Source organism: Ciconia boyciana, chromosome 16 (genome assembly GCF_034638445.1).
Source record: "Ciconia boyciana chromosome 16, ASM3463844v1, whole genome shotgun sequence".
Classification (NCBI taxonomy): domain Eukaryota; kingdom Metazoa; phylum Chordata; class Aves; order Ciconiiformes; family Ciconiidae; genus Ciconia; species Ciconia boyciana.
Window position 1 is genome coordinate 170048 of NC_132949.1, and position 20847 is coordinate 190894.

The window sequence follows — 20847 nt, forward strand, 5'->3', positions numbered from 1 at the left end:
TTTCTAAAGGCAAAATGACTCACTAGAAAACAGGGTTAGGCTCTCAGCAGAGTTGAGTTTATTAAATAGTTGCTTCTCCTTTCATTGCAGGTGTCGACCTCGTGTTAAATTCCTTGGCAGAAGAGAAGCTCCAAGCCAGTTTGCGTTGTCTTGCTCAACATGGGCGCTTTTTGGAAATAGGCAAATTTGATCTGTCTAACAACAGTCAGCTTGGTAAGACGGGGCATCGGGAAATACATCTCGTTAGGCTTAAGCAAGCATGACAGCACAGCCTATATACTATCTTAATACAGACTAATGTTCTAATTTAGAAAAGCTTTTAGCTAGAATACTTGTTTCACTTTTATCACTGACAATTTATGTAGTCTTTTCAACAAACACCTTCTTGCAGAAGCATGGCACTCAGTGTTTTTCTGGAAGGCTGCATAAAACATGCAAAATAATCAAGTTATCTTCCTCAAAGTCTTTCTTTAAAATCAGTATAGGGCATGTTGCGCACAAAGTGTCTCAATAGGAAGGTAGTAAGAAGCAACATTCATTTCACATGGTACTGTTTACCACTGTGTCTTTTAGCTTCTAGATTTCATAGATCTGTTGGACTTGACTTATACACTTTTTGGGATGTAACATATCCATTTGTAATAGATGAGTGTACTGTGAAACTTAGCAAATGAAGTTCATAGCTATACAAGCTGCAGTTTTGCCCTCTGTTCTGGGTAAATGTGATCATTTGTAGAGTGAAAATAATTGGAATTTTTCAGACAACTACAGAGAACCTGATCTTGAGACAACCTTTATTTGTTGTTTCACTACATATCTGCACCATTTTGAATAGAATATGATAGTTCCAGTTGGAAGGGACCTGCAATGATCATCTAGTCCAACTGCCTGACCACTTCAGAGCTGACCAAAAATTAAAGCGTATTATGTAAGGGCATTTTCCAAATGCCTCTTAAACACTGACAGGCATGGTGCATCGACCACCTCTCTAGGAAGCCTGTCCCACTGTTTGACCGCTCTTTCGGTAAAGAAATGTTTCCTAATATCTAGTCTGAACCTCCCTTGACGCAGCTTTGAGCCATTTCCACGAGTCCTATCACTGGATCCCAGGGAGAAGACATCAGCACCTCCCTCTCCACGTCCCCTCCTCAGGAAGCTGCAGAGAGCAATGAGGTCGCTCCTCAGCCTCCTTATCTCCAAAGTAGACAAACTCAGAGTCCTCAGCCACTCCTCATAGGACATGGCTTCCAGCCCTGTCACCAGCTTTGGCCTCCTCTGGACGCATTTGAGTACCTTCACGTCCTTTTTAAATTGAGGGGCCCAGAACTGCACACAGTACTTGAGGTGAGGCTGCACCAATGCTAAATACAGCAGGATAATCCCCTCTCTTGACTTGGCTGGTTATACTGTGTTTGATGCACCCTAGGATGCGGTTTGCCCTCTCAGCTGCCGGGGCACACTGCTGACTCCTACTGAGCCTGCTGCCAACCAGCACCCCCAGATCCCTTCCTGCAGGGCTGCTCTCCAGCCATTCCTCTCCCAATTTATACTTGTATCCGGCGTTACTCAGTCTCAGGTGCAGAATCTGGCATTTGTTGTTGCTAAATTTCATGTCATTGATGATTGCCCAGTGTTCCAGTCTATCCAGACCCCTCTGCAAGGCCTCTCGTCCCTCGAGAGAGTCAACAGCACCTCCCAGTTTTTGATGGCACCGGGGCAAGATTAACCTGATTTCTCTTGGATGGGAAAACAAATTTGAATGTTATAACCTGATGTCTTGGTGCACAATTGCAAGAATGTTCTCCTGTTGTAGAATGATTGTATATAGCAAGTGTTGACAGTCTCCTTTCTTATTCTAATTAAACTTCAAAATATCGTAGCATCATGGAAAACTTCCTATGAGGAGGAAGAGTTTCCTATAGAGATGGACAGGGTGTATATGGGATTCTAGCTCCTCTGTGACTTTAACTCAGCTGTCACTAGGCACAAAATGCCCTTTTTAATATCAGACTGACCATGTTATAGCTTGTCCTGTTGACACACAATTTTTGTGAGTGGATGTCCTGGCTTTGGCTGGGATAGAGTTAATTTTCTTTCTGGTAGCTGATACAGGGCTGTGTTTTGGATTTAGTATGAGAATAATGTTGATACGCACTGATGTTTTAGTTGTTGCTGAGTAATGCTTACACTAGTCAAGGGCTTTTCAGCTTCCCATGCTCTGCCGGGCGCACAAGAAGCTGGGAGGGTGCACAGCCAAACTGGCCAAAGGGCTGTTCCATACCATATGGCGTCATGCTCAGTATATAAACTGGGGGGAGCTGGCCGGGGGGTGCAGCAATCGCTGCTCGGGGACTGGCTGAGCATCGGTCAGAGGGTGGTGAGCAGTTGCATCACTTGGGGTTTTTTGGGTTTTGGTTTATTTTTTTTTTCCCCCTTGGGTTTTGTTCCCCCCTCTCTCTTGTTGTTTTCCTTTTCATTAAAAAATTGATTAGTTTATTCTATTTCAATTGTTAAACTGTTCTTATCTCAGTGCACAAGTTTTCTTACTGTTGCTCTTCTGATTCTCTCCCCCATCCCACTCGGGGGAGAGTGAGTGAGCGGCTGCGCGGTGCTTGGTTACCAACTGGGGCTAAACCACGACAGTCCTTTTTGGCGCCCAACATGGGGCAAGAAGGGTTTGAGATAATAACAGATTAACCAGCGCGTGTTAAGGAATTTGTATCTGTTAACAGTTGCGGGTCACAATATGGATTCATTTGTTCTTGGTATTAGTTTATCTCATCTGCACCATGCTCATTTTTTTTGCTGTACATGTTAAAAGATCGGTGTTGGTTTTTGCCATTTCCTGTGCTCTGCAGTGATTAGTGATGTTTTGCCTGGGAGATTTGTTACTAAAACACTGTCCTTGAGCTTAATCTGGTATTTGGGTTTTATACGGAAGCCGTTACTGCACTTCAGGTACCCTCGTGGAGACAATGAGCAATTATACTTCTTCCTCTGAGAGGCTTTTTTATGGAGGAAATACACAACGGCACCTTTGCTACCTTCTTCTATGATGTTTCCTCCTTCATTACAATAACTGTTCAGTATTTTGAACATCCTCGGGTAGTTAAGGTACTTCTATTGGTATTTCTTGGGAATATTGTTTCGGTTTTGTCTAAGGTTAGTAAGCAATTTAAGAATATCATCCAGAGATCTGCCCCAAGGCTGGATAGTTATGAGTGCAGGGTGTGTGGGGTAGCATGGGCCAAATGCCTAGGACCGTGGGCACCTCCAGTGTTTTGGAACTTCACCCCTGAACAAGTACAGAATCCTGAAAAACTAGTAGAATATAAGTGTGCTGTCACTCTGGCAATTCTAGGGAGACACGAATCACTGCAACGTGCTGGGGCCTGGCCCGTGCCTACTGAGCCCTGTTCAACGCTATTCAGTACCGTTGAGGGGAAGAGAAGGTCTCTGGATCTGACGACAAAATGACAGGCACTGTGGCTACTCCAGCCCTGGTGACAGGCACTGCGGCTGAATCAGGGAACCAACCCGTGTCAGTATCAGTTTCCCCTATACACAAGAATAAATTTTGGAAGCGAAAGTCAGCTCGTTTAGAAAGGGATGATGCAAAAGCAGGGCCATCATGAGGAGAAGAGGAGGAAGAGGAAGAACTCATAAATGAGACTGAAACTACCCTATCCCTGAGTGAGCTGCGAGATATGCAAAAAGATTTCAGCTGTCATCCAGGCGAGCGTGTTGTCACCTGGCTGCTCTGATGCTGGGATAACGGGGCCAGTAGCCTGGAATTAGAGGGTAAGGAAGCCAAACAGCTGGGATCCCTTTCTAGGGAAGGGGGCATTGACAAAGCGATTGGAAAAGGGGCACAAGCCCTCAGCCTCTGGAGGTGACTCCTGTCAGGTATGAAGGAAAGATACCCCTTCCAGGAAGATGTTGTATATTGCCCTGGGAAATGGACCACCATGGGGAGAGGTATCCAGTACCTGAGGGAATTAGCCGTGCTGGAGGTGGTTTAAGGTGACCTGAACAATGAGCAGTTATCCAAAGATCCAGATGAAGTCTGGTGCACATGACCCGTGTGGTGGAAGTTGGCACGGAGCACACCAGCATCGTATGCCAACTCATTGGCAATACTGACCTGGAAAGACAGAGAGGGACCAATGGTGGATGACGCGGCTAGCTAACTCTGGGAATGCAGAGAGTCTCTCTTCCTCCCTCGTCTCAGCTGTGGAGAAACTGTCCCAGCAGGTCCAGCAACTCGAAGAGGATAGGTCCTACTTTCTACCTGTACGGACCAGTGCCTCAGCTATTAGGAGTCGGCACTCTTCTGCTCAAGGCAGAGGATATAGAGGGTACGCACAACGGGCCTCCCTGTGGTTTTACCTGCGTGACCACGGAGCGGATATGAGGAAGTGGGATAGAAAACCTACCTTAACCCTAGAGGCGTGGGTATGTGAGTTGCAAGGAAAAACAATCACACAAGGGGGTTCTTCCAGGAAAATTGCTGCTCCAGTTTCCAGTGGACACTTCCCCAGACAGAGTAGAAGGGCTGATCTTATTCCTGGCTTTAATTAAGGAACTCCTGGCTTGTATTTACAAGAAGTGGATAATGAATACTATGCCCAGGAGGGGGACTAGAGGGGGCCCTACCTCCAGCCAGGTGGAGGAAAGGGACAACTGTGTTTACTGGACTGTGTGGATTCAATGGCCTGGCACATCAGACCCACAGGAGTATAAGGCTCTAGTAGATACCGGTGCACAGTCTACCCTAATGCCGTCAAGCTATATAGGGGCAGAACCCATCTGCAGTTCTGGAGTGACAGGGGGATCCCAACAGCTAACTGTATTGGAGGCCGAAGCGAGCCTAGACGCGAACGAGTGGCAAAAGCACCCCATTGTGACTGGCCCAGAGGCTCCGTGCATCCTTGGCATAGACTACCTCAGGAGAGGGTATTTCAAGGACCCAAAAGGGTACCGGTGGTCTTTTGGTATAACTGCCTTGGAGACAGAGGAAATTAAACAGCTGTGTACCTTGCCTGGTCTCTCAGAGGACCCTTCTGTTGTGGGGTTGCTGAGGGTTGAAGAACAACACGTGACAATTGCTACCACAATGGTGCATCGGTGGCAATATTGCACCAACCGAGACTCCCTGATTCCCATCCATGAGCCGATTTGTCGACTGGAGAGCCAAGGAGTGATCAGTAAGACTCGCTCACCCTTCAGCAGTCCCGTATGGCCAGTGCGAAAGTCTGATGGAGAGTGGAGACTGACAGCCTATCGTGGCCTGAATGAAGTCACGCCACCACTGAGTGCTGCCGTGCCGGACATGCTGGAACTTCAGTAGGAACTGGAGTCAAAAGCAGCCAAATGGTATGCCACAACTGATATCGCTGATGCATTTTTCTCAATCCCTTTGGCAGCAGAGTGCAGGCCACAGTTTGCTTTCACTTGGACTCAGTTCGGTACACTTGGAATCGACTGCCCCAGGGGTGGAAACACAGCCCCACCATTTGCCATGGCCTGATCCAGGCTGCACTGAAGCTCCAGAACATCTGCAATACATTGATGACATCATCGTGTGGGGCAATACAGCAGAAGAAGTTTTTGAGAAAGGGAGGAAAATAGTCCAAATCCTTCTGAAGGCCGGTTTTGCCATAAAACAAAGTAAGGTCAAGGGACCTGCACAGGAGATCCAGTTTTTAGGAATAAAATGGCAAGATGAACATTGTCAGATCCCAATAGATGTGATTAACAAAATAACAGCCATGTCTCCACCAACTAGCAAAAAGGAAACACAAGCTTTCTTAGGCGTTGTGGGGTTTTGGAGAATGCATATTCCAAATTACAGTCTGATCATAAGCCCTCTCCATGAAGTGACCCGGAAGGAGAATGATTTTAAATGGGGCCCTGAGCAAGGACAAGCCTTTGAACAAATTAAACGGGAGATAGTTCATGCAGTAGCCCTTGGGCCAGTCCGGGCAGGGTAAGATGTAAAAAATGTGCTCTACACCGCAGCCGGGGAGAATGGCCCTACCTGGAGCCTCTGGCAGAAAGCACGAGGGAAGACTCGAGGTCGACCCCTAGGGTTTTGGAGTCGGGGATACAGAGGATCCCAGGCCCGTTATACTCCAACTGAAAAAGATATATTGGCAGCATATGAAGGGTTCGAGCTGCTTCGGAAGTGGTTGGTACTGAAGCACAGCTCCTCCTGGCACCCCGACTGCCGGTGCTGGGCTGGGTGTTCAAAGGGAGGGTCCCCTCTACACATCATGCAACTGATGCTATGTGGAGTAAGTGGGTTGCACTGATCATACAACGGGCTCAAATAGGAAACTCCAGTCACCTGGGAATCTTGGAAGTAATTACGGACTGGCCAGAAGGCAAAGATTTCAGAATATCGCCGGAGGAGGAGGTGACGCGTGGTGAGGAGGCCCCACTGTACAACAAACTACCAGAAAATGAGAAGCAATACACTCTGTTCACTGATGGGTCCTGTCGTATCGTGAGAAAGCATCAGAGGTGGAAAGCTGCTGTATGGAGTCCTATACGACAAGTTGTAGAACCTGCTGAAGGAGACAGTGAATCGAGCCAATTTGCAGAAGTAAAGGCCATCCAGCTGGCTTTAGACATTGCTGAACGAGAAAAGTGGCCAGTGCTCTATCTCTACGCTGGCTCATGGATGGTGGCAGATGCCCTGTGGGGGTGGTTACAGCAATGGAAGCAGAGCAACTGGCAGCGCAGAGGCAAACCCATCTAGGCTGCAGCATTGTGGCAAGATATTGCTGCCTGGGTGGAGAACCTGGTTGTAAAAGTATGTCACGTAGATGCTCACGTACCCAAGAGTCAGGCCACTGAGGAACATCAAAACAACCAGCAGGTGGATCAGGCTGCTAAGATTGAAGTGGCTCAGGTGGATCTGGACTGGCAACATAAGGGAGAATTACTTATAGCTCGGTGGGCCCATGACACCTCAGGCCATCAAGGAAGAGATGCAACATATAGATGGGCTCGCGATTGAGGGGTGGACTTGACTATGGACACTATTGCACAGGTTATCCATGAATGTGAAACATGCGCTGCAATTAAACAAGCCAAGGGGTTAAAGCCTCTCTGATGTGGAGGACGATGCGCTGGAATATAAATATGGGGAGGCCTGGCAGATCGATTATATCACACTCCCACAAACCCGCCAAGGCAAGTGCCATGTGCTTAACAATGGTGGAAGCAACCACTGGATGGCTGGAAACGTATCCCGTGCCACCGCCCGGAATACTATCCTGGGCCTTGAAAAGCAAGTCCTATGGCGACATGGCACCTCCAAAAAAATTGAGTCAGACAATGGGACTCATTTTTCTAAACGACCTCATGGACACCGGGGCCAAAGAGCATGGCATTGAGTGGGTATATCACATCCCTTGTCATGCACCAGCCTCCGGGAAAATCGAACGATACAATGGACTGCTAAAGACTACACTGAGAGCAATGGGTGGTGGGACATTCAAACATTGGGATACACATTTAGCAAAGGCCACCTGGTTAGTCAACACTAGGGGATCTGTCAGTCGAGCTGGCCCTACCCAATCAAAACTTTCACGTACTGTAGAAGGAGATAAAGTCCCGGTAGTGCACATAAAAAGCATGCTGGGGAAGACAGTCTGGGTTACTCCTGCCTCGGGCAAAGGCAAACCCATTCGTGGGATTGCTTTTGCTCAAGGACCTGGGTGCACTTGGTGGGTAATGCAAAAGGATGGGGAAGTCCGGTGTGTACCTCAGGGTGATTTGATTTTGGGTGAAAAGAGCCAATTAATTGAATAGTATGATGTTAATTGCTGTATAATACTGTATGTCATCACTTTTATGGTTGCTATATGCCATATCAGCAGTATTACAGTCAGAATTGCCCAGATTAATGAAGAATGAGCTTTGATGAAACTGAGCAAAGTGCAGTGGTGATGGAACCAGAATTGGCTTCAACGTGCAACAATCCAGCACCACACACCATCTTCCCTGCCCTGAAAGACTGTTATGACAGATGGAATCAAAAGTCATGGACTAAATGAATTCAACAGACGTTTTAGAGGGATGGCCCATAGACTAAGGGAATGATATCTGTGTATATATAACAAAAGACAGGAAAACTGGTGGTGATTAATTGGAATGTATTGGAAAGTGTGGGACCTGGGCATGGCATAGATGGTATAGAATAAGGGCTGAATACTGTCCTGGTTTTGGCTGGGATAGAGTAAATTTTCCTTCTGGTAGCTGGTATAGTGCTGTGTTTTGGATTTAGTGTGAGAATAATGTTGATAGCACACTGATGTTTTAGTTGTTGCTGAGTAATGCTTACACTAGTCAAGGGCTTTTCAGCTTCCCATGCTCTGCCGGGCGCACAAGAAGCTGGGAAGGGGGCACAGCCAAACTGGCCAGAGGGCTGTTCCATACCATATGGCGTCATGCTCAGTATATAAACTGGGGGGAGCTGGCTGGGGGGGGCAGCGACTGCTGCTTGGGAACAGGCTGAGCATCGGTCAGAGGGTGGTGAGCAGTTGCATCACTTATGGTTCGTGTTGGTTTTTTTGTTTTGGTTTGGTTTTTTTCCCTTTGGGTTTTGTTCCCCTCTCTCTTGTTGTTTTCCTTTTCATTACAGTTTATTATTATTTTATTTTATTCTATTTCAATTATTAAACTGTTCTTATTTCAACCCACAAATTTTCTTACTCTGGCTTTTCCAATTCTCTCATCCATCTCACTGTGGGGGGGAGAGGGTGAGCGAGCGGCTGTGTGGTGCTTGGTTGCCAACTGGGGCTAAACCACGATAGTTTCTGCTAAACTGGTCTGTTTGCTTGTAAGAGAACAACCTAATTAATAGAGCATTTAGAGAGTATATGCAAGAATGACTTTGAAAAGTGTAGAATTCTAGCAACTAACGATTGCTTTACTCCTCAGTCTTACACTACTGACGTACACAGAAATGTTTCTGAAGCAGAAGATAGACTCTGTTTTGAAATGTCAGCAGCATCAGGTAGTAACCAAGTTGCTTTTTCTAGGAATGGCTCTCTTCCTCAAGAATGTGGCATTTCATGGGATCCTACTAGATGCAATCTTTGAGGTGGGAAACCAAGAGTGGGAAGTAGTATCAGAGTTGTTGAAGAAAGGCATAAAAGATGGCGTGGTAAAGCCCCTGAGGAGTACAGTCTTCAACAAAGAAGAAGTAGAAGCTGCCTTCAGGTTCATGGCACAAGGAAAACATATTGGCAAAGTTATGATCAAGGTAATGAGATAATGACTTTGGTTCTCTGATGCATCTGTCATCCTCTGTAGGTGACTTTATTGGATATTTTGATCCAGTTCACGTTGAAGTTGTATAACTAGAACAGCACAGGGTTATTATTGCTACTGCTGACATTGTAACGTATGTAAGTGTCAAGTCTGTCACTGATTCTACAAGGCTCATTCCCATTGACTGGAGGAGCATAGCATGGAAAGATAAGAAATGCATTGTGTATCCGATCTTAACTACTTTTTCTTTTTCCTTTTTCTTTTTTTTTTTTTTTGGGGGGGGGCTGGGGGGAAGGTCCAGGAAGAGGAAAAGGAATATCTTTTAAGAAGGTCTGAACCAGTTAAAATCTCTGCCATCTCCCGAACCTCCTGTCCACCTACCAAGTCTTACATCATCACAGGGGGCCTAGGAGGATTTGGGCTTGAGTTGGCACAGTGGCTAGTTGAGAGAGGAGCACGGAAGCTTATACTGACATCTCGTTCTGGCATACGAACTGGTAAGCAAAAACCATAAACAGGGAACATGACTGCCTTTCAACAGACCTCAATTTGTAATTTCTCTCTATTTTTAAGTGTCCTATCAGCAAGTAATAATGTCTTGATCTCTTTTCTTTGCTCTTATGTATATATTCTCTGACTTCAAAGAAGCTGTTGTCCCCTTTATTCTAAAGGAGGAAGTATCTTTTAACTTGACCTCTTTTCCAACTACGCCTTTCCTGGTTTTTATGCTCCCTAATTCTATCAACCCATTTTCTGCCTTACCCAGGATTTTTTCTGCAGCCTTACTTTTACCTTTACTCCCTCTACAAAGTCTGTATCCAGCCACCTCACTGACTTGTCCAGTGGATGCAGCATGGTGGATCACATGCCACAAGGAAAGGCCTATAAAATCCTTGCTAAAGATACTTTGTCCCTCAAGTTATATGTGTGGATGCTTGCTCTTGCTCCTTCAGATAGCTCATCTGTAAAGATGAGCTCTACTGTCTGATAACATCAGTAAGCATTTTTACTCAGTTTTAAGCCATTAGTTTGATTACAGTCGCGGCGCTGAGATTTCTTATCAGTGGTAGTCTTCAGTGTTTCCTCACACAAATTCAGCCATAACAAAACTTCTCTCTTTCTCTACAGATTTATTCTTTTTATTGGCAAGTTCACAATTGCACCACTTGTGCAAACACATAAATCAAATATTTCTGCTTCTCAAGTTCTGGTTGTGCTTTTATAATCTGTTGTCTCGCTCTAATCTAGCCATTCTTTCCTGTCTCAGTACCCAAATTCTTGTTAAGTTAATGTCCCTTCACTGTTGTACTTTTTCTCCCCCTCCGCCTTACATTCTCCCGACTCTGTTCTCCACTTTGATCTATTTAGAATATTTCTGAAAGTCAAGTGATTTCTATCTACTATTCAAGTTTTGTCCAATTTTCCTCTTGTAGCTGAATCAGGAATTATTTAGCTATTCAGTCCCTATCTAGTCAGAAAAGTGTAAGGAGCAGGTTAACCAAAGCCTTATGGCTTGATTGCTCCATCCCAGGCACTGTTCACCTTTATTTTTTGTAGGCTACCAGGCTAAATGTGTTAGAGAGTGGAAAGCACTGGGAATCCAAGTGTTGGTATCTACGAGTGATATTGGAACACTAGAAGGCACACAGCTATTGATAGAAGAAGCTTTGCAGCTTGGCCCAGTTGGAGGCGTCTTTAATTTGGCTGTGGTAAGTGACAAAAATGCTTAGGACTTCTAAGAGACAGCAGCCATTCAGCTGGCTTTTTTACTGAGGGCAATAAGGCTTCATACAGTTTTAGATTGTCTCTCTCTTTCAAAGGACACTTTGCTTTGGCCTTACCTGGTGACTAAAGGCTTCTGGGTCTGACCCCTTGACCTGAGAAGCAAGAGTATTTGGCCAGTGAGTTCAATTCTGGGATAAGATGAATGTTGCCCAAGACCCTTGGGGACAAGAAAAATCCCATACAGAACTTGTCAGTTGAAGGCTGCAGTGGCAGTACTGAAAAAAGCAGACTTACTAAAAGCCATGTGGTCCTTGTCATATTTCAGGACATTCAGGATATGTCTGTACTGTAAAGTTACAAAACTGCATTGTGTAGTGATATCCTCTCATATCTCAAACCACGTGGCAAATTTAAACAGAGAAACTGGAGATACTAAAACTGCACTTTTTTTTTTCTTTTTTTTCTCTCCCCACCCTCCCCAATATAGGTCCTTAGAGATGCCATGATTGAAAATCAGACCCCAGAATTATTCTGGGAGGTCAACAAGCCCAAGTATTCAGGCACCCTTCATTTGGATTCGTAAGTGTCTGTAGAAGGGACAAATATGAACCGCTTTTATGGTCACAGAGCGGATCAGACTTCATTGTTTCAGTCTTGCACTAGCCTTCCACGGTAACACATAGTTAGCAGGTTTTTCTGATGGGGTTTCTCTCTCCTGCTCTGCTCCAAGGGTGACTCGTAAGAAGTGTCCAGACCTGGACTATTTTGTTGTGTTCTCCTCTATAAGCTGTGGAAGAGGAAATGCTGGGCAAAGTAATTATGGCTTTGCCAATTCTACCATGGAGCGTATCTGTGAGCAGCGACATCATGATGGACTCCCAGGTAAAGATGACTTTACTCATTGTGCAGAATCAGATCACCAGAAACTTGTGTACTTGTCTGGAACAATAATGAACGTTGAAGGTTGTTTCCTCTCCTAGCTGTTACCCTGAGTCATTCATGTGTGAATGAACACTGACCATTTAACAGTACAAAGGAAATGCAGGCCTTCACTTAGATGTTTTTAACTCCCTTTTGTTGCTGCCATGTGCTTTAGTTAGTTGCCTAGTGTGTTCTTTCTTCTGATTTCTCCTCCAGGCCTGGCAATCCAATGGGGAGCCATTGGTGATGTTGGTGTCCTTGTGAAGACAATGGGAAACAGAGATGTTGTGGTTGGGGGAACCATTCCCCAGCAAATCAGCTCATGCCTGGAGGTGCTTGATATCTTCCTGAATCAACCTCATCCTGTCATGTCCAGTTTTGTCCCAGCAGAGAAGACCTCTGTGAAAACTGAAGGAGGCAGTCAAGGGGATCTTGTAGAAGCTGTTGCTCACATCCTGGGTAAGAGCTCTCAGACAGCACTGCTAGGCAGTGTCTACCATCTCAATGTTTTTGGAAAGCAGTGGTGCTGCTGTAGGTGCTCTGCTCTGCATCTCCTCCTGATTCCTGTGGTGTGGGTGTGGTGGTGGTGGCGTTGTGGGACTTTTTATTTATTTTTTTCCTTTACACTGCTCCTTCTCTCCAACAGTCAATTTGTTTCTTCAGCATGGGCTTTTCTCCCTTAGTGCATTTACATACATGTGCACACATACTTCAGTGTCTTGGGTTTTGTTTAGAGTAGGCTGGTGCCTTTCTCCTAACGGAGAATCAGTAGGAACAAAATTCTGGGACGGCACATAATAGGGCAAATACATGACTAACTTTCTGAGCACTATTCCAGCTTTCAAACATTCACCTCGGGACGTCCTCATGCTGCAAAAAGTAGCTTTTATGTACTTAGTCACTAACTGGTAGTGTATTCTCTTATCAGCTCTGTCTGTCATCCCGTGTGAACATCTAGTAACCATAGCTTAACTATGTGTTACAAGAAGTGCCATGTCCTCCTGTCTGTTTTGAACCTGCTTCCTTTTACCATTGTGTCCCCTGTTCTTGTATTGAAAGTGAATAACCTGTCAGCTCCACTATGTCCCACTTCAGTTGTCTCTTTTGCAGACAGAAGTGTGTACTGATCCTTTGTTTTCTACCAAAAGAGGGACTGATAAATTGAAGACAGTCTCCTGAGTATTACTTAAGGAATTGTGTGCAGTAACTGACAGCAAATCTGACCTCAGAGGACAGACATGGCTCTTAGAAGTCATAGGAAAGTGTCTAGGAAATTGTACCAGCTGTAGGGTTAGTTTGGAAAGATAGAGTGTGTGAAGATGACAAAGGGAGAAGCTAGTAAGAAGCCTAATGGTGGGTAGGGTGGCAGCATGGGGCAGCACAAGGTGGAGGAGGGGAGGAAGAGCTGTAGATGCAAGTGTTACTATGAGAAGTCTTTTACAGGTAAGGAAAGGGTGAGAGGCTTGAACAGTGTGAAAATTGAAGGGGAAGAGGTGACGAAGACTAGAGGAATCGCCTCCTCCAGTGTGATAGACATCAAGTGTTGCAGTCAGCTGTCGTTGACACTGATAACTGTTCCATCTCATGTTGTAGCTGAGGATTAGTTGCATTATGTCTAGGACTGCAGTTTCAGTTGGAGCCTCCAGTATGTGAAATTCCTCTAGCTGACTGTTCTGAATTTGGTCTAGAGCTGAAGTGACAATATTCACAGCTATTTATCTGGGACTGACGTATTCCCTGTCATACAGCTGTGCACATTTAACATGTACTCTAAAGACTAGATCCAATATGACCAGATGTAGGTTGCAGAAGAGGTGACTTCTGAAAGCATTAGATGATCCTGAAAGGTAATTCTCTGTAGCTGCAGCTTATTCAGGTTTTAGGAGAAAGAAGGAAGATGAGAAGACTGCTGGAGACACCTAGAGCTGGAAAGAAATCGGCATTTTGTTAGTATGCTGTTTTTTCTCAGGTGTCCGTGACATGAGTACTCTGAATGCTGAGACTTCCTTGTCAGACTTGGGCTTGGATTCCTTGATGGGTGTGGAGGTGCGCCAGACACTGGAGAGAGACTATGACATCGTTATGACCATGAGAGAAATTCGACTGCTTACAATCAACAAACTGCGTGAACTTTCTTCCAAGGCCAGGACAGCAGAGGGTATAGTGTCTGGATCCGGGTTGCTACCAGTCACCCGAGTCCAAATGATTAAGCTCCCGATCTGTTGCTTTCATCTCTAGTGACATAAGCCTCTATCAGATCATGAAATAAGGTTATAGCTGAAAGGCTTTTAAGTGACAGACATGTCCCTGAGGTGCATTGACCATTGGGTCAGGCCCATCAGTTCTGGGGGCAGGGTATAAGAAAGAGCGTGAAAGCTGCTCTCTTGCCCGGCTAGTATCTGCCTGCATGAGTACTCTCATGCAGCTGTGTGCAGGATGTAATTTGAGACCTTTTACCTGTCTGAGGAATAAACAACGTAATGTTGTGCTTAGTGTAAGCTAAAAGTATATGCAGTTGCTGCAGAGCAACTGATAACAGGAAGATCCCTATGTCTGTGCCCTGATGATTTAGTGAGCCAATGGGCTAATCCAGAGCAGCCCTGAGATTCTCCTTTAGGACTATGGCTACGTGACTGAGACTGATCCTGAATCTGTTTGTCTGGTGTGCTTCCCTTCAAAGATCTGAAGCCATCCCAGCTGATGAAGATGGGCCCAGGCAAACCTCCAGAACTAGATTTGAACAACTTGTTGGTGAACCCAGAAGGGCCAACGATCACCCGTCTCAATGATGTTCAAAGCACAGAGCGCCCTCTTTTCCTTGTTCACCCCATTGAAGGATCCATTGCAGTTTTCTACACTCTCGCCTCCAGACTTCATATGCCCTGCTATGGGCTCCAGTGCACAAAAGGTATCTTGGTTCTTCAGCATCTTGAATTTGTAAATTTGTAACATTCTGAACCTCAGTTGCCTTATAGAGAGAGCTTTGTTTCTAGACTCTTAAACTCGGAGGATCAAGCATCAGTACCTATAGTCTGCATAGGGTTGCATCAAACATCCCCAGGTAACAAGAGAAGTACTAGGTTAGATTGGAGAGCTTATGTATGGGGAAATGGAACAATTGGATGTTGCATTGAGCCCCTGTCAGCAGATAAGCATGCAGGAGAAAAACAAGGCATGCTGTTCTATCCGTCTTTGGAAAGCAGGAACGTTACTATTCCTTGTCCAAAATGTAAGTTGCTAACCATAATTTAGAAACTTACCTTCAAATTAACCTGGATGTTTCCAACAGTGTTGTTTCTGAGGTCATGAAAATGTAATTGTCTCTGCCAGTGTCTTTTCACTGGAGTCTGTTTCTAACTCGCTTCCGTGTTCTAGCTGCTCCCTTGGACAGCATACAGAGCCTGGCAGCCTATTACATTGACTGTATGAAGCAGATACAGCCTGAAGGACCTTACCGCATCGCTGGATATTCTTTCGGTGCCTGTGTAGCCTTTGAAATGTGCTCCCAACTGCAAGCACAACAAAATGCTTCCCATGCACTCAACAGTCTATTCCTCTTTGATGGGTCTCATTCCTTTGTGGCAGCATACACTCAGGTAAGAGATACAAAAAAAATCTTCTGTCTGAGGACCATCCTGTGTCATCAGGGCTCATGTTCTTGGAGCTTACTATTCTAGAAAATGAGCCATCTGAAAAGCTGACAGGCTCTTCTTGACAGGGGAGTTGAGAGACAGCTGCAGACAGTGGATGCTTAGGGATGGCTGAAGGGTGGAAGCTTATGGGGGGTGGTCTTCATTAACTGCCAAGGGCTGGGACACATGTTGCCCTTGCTATGGTAAATCATGATATCAGCATGTCTTATGGAAGATCCTGGAGCCTGCCAGACAAGATCCTTGTGTAGGACTGCTAGAAAACCTTGCTGAAGCCTTCATTTTCATTGTACTTTCTAGAGGATACTAGGCTCTTAGCAAATCCACAGGTGGCAACTGCCTTCTAATCTGTTTTCAAGGGATCTTCCTCCCCCACCTCACTCCAAGCTTCAGTCTTTTTCTCTCCCCCCCCCCCCCCCCCCTTTTCCCAGTTCAGAGCCCTTTGTTCTGTAATTGTTTTTTATCTAACATTCAAGATCAGGCATATCCTTCTCAAGTTCACATTTTATTCTTCTCTTTTCCAGAGCTACAGAGCCAAGCTGACCCAAGGAAATGAGGCTGCATTGGAGACTGAAGCATTGTGTGCCTTTGTTCAGCAATTTACAGGCATTGAATACAATAAGGTAATGTTTCTTTCTTTTTTTTTAATGTTTCTTTCTCTTTTTTAATCTCTTTATGTTGTACAGGAGGGGTGTGGGTTTTTTGTTTAACAAAGACGGATTCTCAGATGTTGAGACTAATGGGAAAAAAAATGTTAATATTTCCAGCTGCTGGAGGCTCTTCTGCCCCTGAAAGATCTGGAGGCTCGTGTGAATGCTGCTGCAGACCTGATAACTCAGATTCATACAAACATTAATCGTGAAGCACTCAGCTTTGCTGCTGCTTCCTTTTACCATAAACTGAAGGCTGCTGACAAGTATATACCAGAGTCCAAGTATCATGGGAATGTGACACTGATGCGGGCAAAGTCTCACAATGAATATGAAGAAGGCCTGGGTGGAGACTACAGACTCTCAGAGGTCAGTCTGAAGCCCACTGGTGACTGTTGAGCCTCTCCTGATATTTGGGGGAGCAAAAGAAAAGCATGGAAAATCATCCTTACTGAGGGAGAAGGGACAAAACCAACCTGAAAGAAAGTATCATTCTGCAGCTATCTATGCTCTAACAAGAATTAAAAGTCCCCAAAAGCAAATGACTTGATTGGTTCCAGGCATTTTCTCAGGGTAGTGAGGGCCAGGAAAAGGTCTAGCCTCTATATTAGATAAGTAAGTGTTTTCTATAGCTAATTCTTGCAGCTCTCTAGATAGACTTTAGATAATAAAGATGTTAAAAAAGAGTAACTTGACAGGAGTAACTTTTAGTCTCCTCCCTTCACTGTAGACTCCTAAAGTTTGTCCACTGCATGAGGGCAGACTTTTGAAGAGCAAGTGTCAGCCTGCTGACAGTAGAGGCGGCTTTTTCTTAGTTACCTTTTGTGGGCCACTTAGAAGTTAGTATGTGGGTTTCTTGTGGGCCTAAAAAAACTTAGGTTTTTGGCCTGTAGTCCAGATAAGGTCACTGTTCTTTAGCCCCTGTTCACGTAAAAGGGTTAAGTGTATTACGTTATGGTGCAGATACCAGGGAAAAGGAAGTGATTTTCAGAATTACCTTCCTGCTTCTGGCATCTCCGGTCCCTTCGGACTTCTAACTTACATTCATTATTGATTCCAAGCTAACTTGTATTGTACTAAAGTTACATAATGACCTTGAAGGAAGATTCATGGTGGTGGGAGAAAAATTAGGTGGAGGGGGAGGGTTATTTGGTTTTCTTAAGGGCTTGGAAGTAGCTACTTTATCGCTCATTCTTTGATATTGTAGGTAAATTATTTTGTTAGTATCAGGTTGGTTGGCTTCCTTCCTAGCTTATACTTGAGCGGATCACTTGCCAGGCTGTCAAACTATCGTGCTTTAAAACACTGGTTCCAAACAATGCCCTGCGGCTGATGTATGAAAATGTGTCAGAGTAAAACTGGTGCTGTTTTCAACTGAGTTTGATAGACAGTGGTGTAAGCTATGAGTAACTTAGAAGACTGACAAACTCAAAACAGCTAGATGACCAGCTGGTTGTAAATCGTGAATGTAAAGTTTTTCTTTTTTGTATCTGCGCAGGTATGCGATGGGAAGGTATCTGTCCATGTTATTGAAGGGGATCACCGCACCTTATTGGAGGGAGATGGTGTCGAATCAATTATTGGGATCATCCACAGCTCACTGGCAGAGCCACGTGTCAGCGTCAGAGAGGGTTAACTTCTGCTTACTTACTGTCAATGGTGAAGAAAATGCCAACAACATTCCTTGTTATGACAGACCCCAAGGAACTCTTCCTGTTGTTCAGCATCTCATCTGCTCTGCTGCCAGAACTGGGAAGTCCAGCTGAACTTGATTGCGCGCTCTCTCTCTCTCTCTCTCTCTCTCTCTCTCTCTCATCTTTTCATTTCACAACTTTTATGGGTTCTCTCTCCTCCTTCCCTTCCTATGCTTTGTTTTCCCCTAGTATCCCTGTCTGTGTTACTCTAGTGCTGTGACTCTGTCACTGTGCACTACTATGAGGGTTCCCCACCAATGGTTGCTTCCTACACCCTTGGCAGTATGAAAAACAAATTTAGGAGTAGATTTCTTGTGGTCTATATTGTTTTGTCTTAACAGTATTCCAAAGGGTATGTGATAGCACTTGTTGACCAAGCCCAGTGAGCAGGGAGGGGAGCTGCAGCTGATTTCGGAGATACTTTTTATCTGTGAAGAATCTGTCTGTAGTTAGGTCAGAAAGAGGATTCCATTGAAGCTTTTGTAACTATATTTTTTAATTTGATATATTCTAAGTATTTATTGTGTCAAACCAGAGACTTCTTACTTGGTTTTAATTTATCGTGGGTTATAGGAGAAAAGAAACATCCCTTTTTGGAGGGGAAGGTTTATTCTACAAGGGGAAGTTGCCCATTTGTTAAACCAAAGTGCATCTTTGGAACAGTCTAGTTTCTTTTGTTGGGTCGTTTTGTGGTTTTTGTTTTTGTTTTTTTTTCTTTCTCCCACTGCCCTGCCCTGTTCAGAAAGGAAAAGGTAGAAGGAGGATTCTGGCCATTGTCCACTCTTTTTGAGGGGGCAGGCAGGGTGGATGGTTTGACAGATGCCACTGTGTATTGAACAGCCTTAACTTGGGCATGATAAAAACAGGCAAAGCTGTCCCTAGGCAGGTACTTTGTTTATATTTGTGCAAGGTTCTGTGCTCTGCTGTATCAGAACCCTAGTAAAGCATTAAGACTACTGCTTTACCTTACTCCCTCCCCCGTCCTGTGTCACCACCCAACCAGACATTTGGAATGGGTGGGAGCGGGCAGGGAATAGAATTCTTCAACAGTAACTGAACAAATCCTCCTACCCCTTGCTCTCCCATAACCAAAGCTCAGACAAACATACAAGCATCTACCCAAAGCCCCTGTATATTTTATTTAGCACAGGGCTGGCTTAAGCCTTGTGTTTTCATTTTCCTCTTAGTAATGAGACTGGAGATCCCACATAAGTTAGCTAAGTAATCAGTTTGATGGTATGATTTTAAGATATAGTACCTTTTTAAAGGAAACTTGCATAAAATTCAATTTAAAAAATTCTTGCCTTTGCTATGCTGGATCTGTCCTTTCTGAAATCAGTAAATCCTTGCTACACTTATGATACAGAGGAGACCTGGGTAGCAACAAAGCACCAACTAGGAGGAGCTACTGTGCCTCTCAGAACTGCTGTAAAACCCCAGTTCTCTCCATCTTCATCCCCCGGTGAAGTATCCTGTTAGTACAGGAGCATTCCAGTGACAGGAATGGATGGCTCTTCACTACAGGTTCTGACCTAGTGTCTTTTGCTTATAATACCCTCTGTTGATAGTGGCTGGGTTAACTGGTTTTAGTTTTATAATGTATTTCTTTTGTGAAATCTGAAATAAAACCAACATAATGTCAGCTTAAAGCATTTCCAAAATAAGTCTTGTTCTTTTTTCTTTTTTTTAATTTTTGTTTTAATACTTTTTGGTCTGAAAAGTGTCTCTTTTTTCCTCTTTGGCTTTCCTAGTATTAAACAGAATTGATCACTGGTTGGCTTTTTGTCGTATTCTCTACCACCCTTTCTTAATCGTGTGTTTCATCCGGAATCTCTCATTTCTTGGTATAAAGCAAAAACTGCTGCTGGCATATCTGATTTGGAGGCTGTAGAATAATAACAATAAAGAACACATTATTCTGGAGCATGGCTTCTCGTTGCCATGATTTTGGTACTTTAGATATGAGCAAACTACATACCCATAACAATGAAGCGGAAACTCTCAAATTCTAATTCTGGCTCCACTGTTGCAGTTTTGGACAAGCCATTAATGCTACTGCTTCAGTTTCCCCATCTGTAAAATGGGACTAATAGCATCTACCTCAAGGTCATTGGGAGTGTGAAATAGGCAATGGGTATAAATGCTATTAAATTGTTAGGTATGATGACTAGGTGTTAGGTGGTAACGGAAGGAGGGAAGCGGGCAATGTGTAAGCGTGAGGTGCCTTACAGCTGCAAAGAATCTAATACTGAAGAGCGGCTATGTGAACTGGGCATATGTGCATACTATGGGACTTCCATTATATCTGCTGCATACTACCCATGCACATCCTAGGATAGGATACTACATAAAACAAAACAGATGTGGACTGGTTGGTTGGTTTGTCTTAGACTTAACTGCTGGCAGTTGTAGTGAGCCTGAAAGAGTTGAAAGAATCCTACTTACTTTGGTTGTATTGAAAACCTAGAAGAAAAAAGAAAGGAGTGATTAAACTTTAAGCAAACAGGTACAATAGTTCTGTGCTAAAGTGTTTAACAAGTCTGAATGGGCTATGTGGAGGGAGCGAGGACTAATGCTGTTCCAGCTGTCGAAGCAGGAGTTGGACAAGTTTTCTGTATAAACATAAATGTGCATGGTCTCATCTAAGTAAAGCTTGAAGATACTGGTTTAGTAATAGAAGTTCCTCAAAAATTACTTATAGCCTATATGCTCTCAATGTTCTTGTGGTTGTTACTTGAAAAGCAGAGGTTGTTTGGGGGGGGGGGAGGAAGCCTCATAATTGTCTAATTATGAGCTGCTGCCCTGTAACCTATTATGTAACTGGCTGCTGAATACAGTGTGCCAAAAATAAAAACCTTATTAGCACTGATACTGCTTGTTATTTCTCAGTAGTCCATCAGATAGACATAGGTAGAACAATAA

The 20847-nt window shown here is 44.4% G+C and overlaps 1 protein-coding gene across 2 annotated transcripts in view; it reads left to right on the forward strand.

Annotated features, from left to right (window-relative positions):
• FASN (fatty acid synthase) overlaps window positions 1–20681 on the forward strand; it is a 51713-nt gene extending 31032 nt beyond the window's left edge. Inside the window, exons 31-43 of one of the 2 annotated variants that reach the window (XM_072880729.1) lie at window positions 91–213; window positions 9054–9277; window positions 9581–9782; window positions 10843–10994; window positions 11498–11589; window positions 11741–11892; window positions 12148–12390; window positions 13901–14089; window positions 14612–14839; window positions 15307–15527; window positions 16106–16204; window positions 16349–16600; window positions 17730–20681. In XM_072880729.1, coding sequence (XP_072736830.1) covers window positions 91–213; window positions 9054–9277; window positions 9581–9782; window positions 10843–10994; window positions 11498–11589; window positions 11741–11892; window positions 12148–12390; window positions 13901–14089; window positions 14612–14839; window positions 15307–15527; window positions 16106–16204; window positions 16349–16600; window positions 17730–17867 — 2315 coding nt within the window. In that variant the 3' untranslated portion in view covers window positions 17868–20681. The remainder of the gene's footprint in view (window positions 1–90; window positions 214–9053; window positions 9278–9580; window positions 9783–10842; window positions 10995–11497; window positions 11590–11740; window positions 11893–12147; window positions 12391–13900; window positions 14090–14611; window positions 14840–15306; window positions 15528–16105; window positions 16205–16348; window positions 16601–17729) is intronic. The other variant, XM_072880730.1, reaches the window with a different exon arrangement.
• Window positions 20682–20847: the final 166 nt, after the last annotated feature.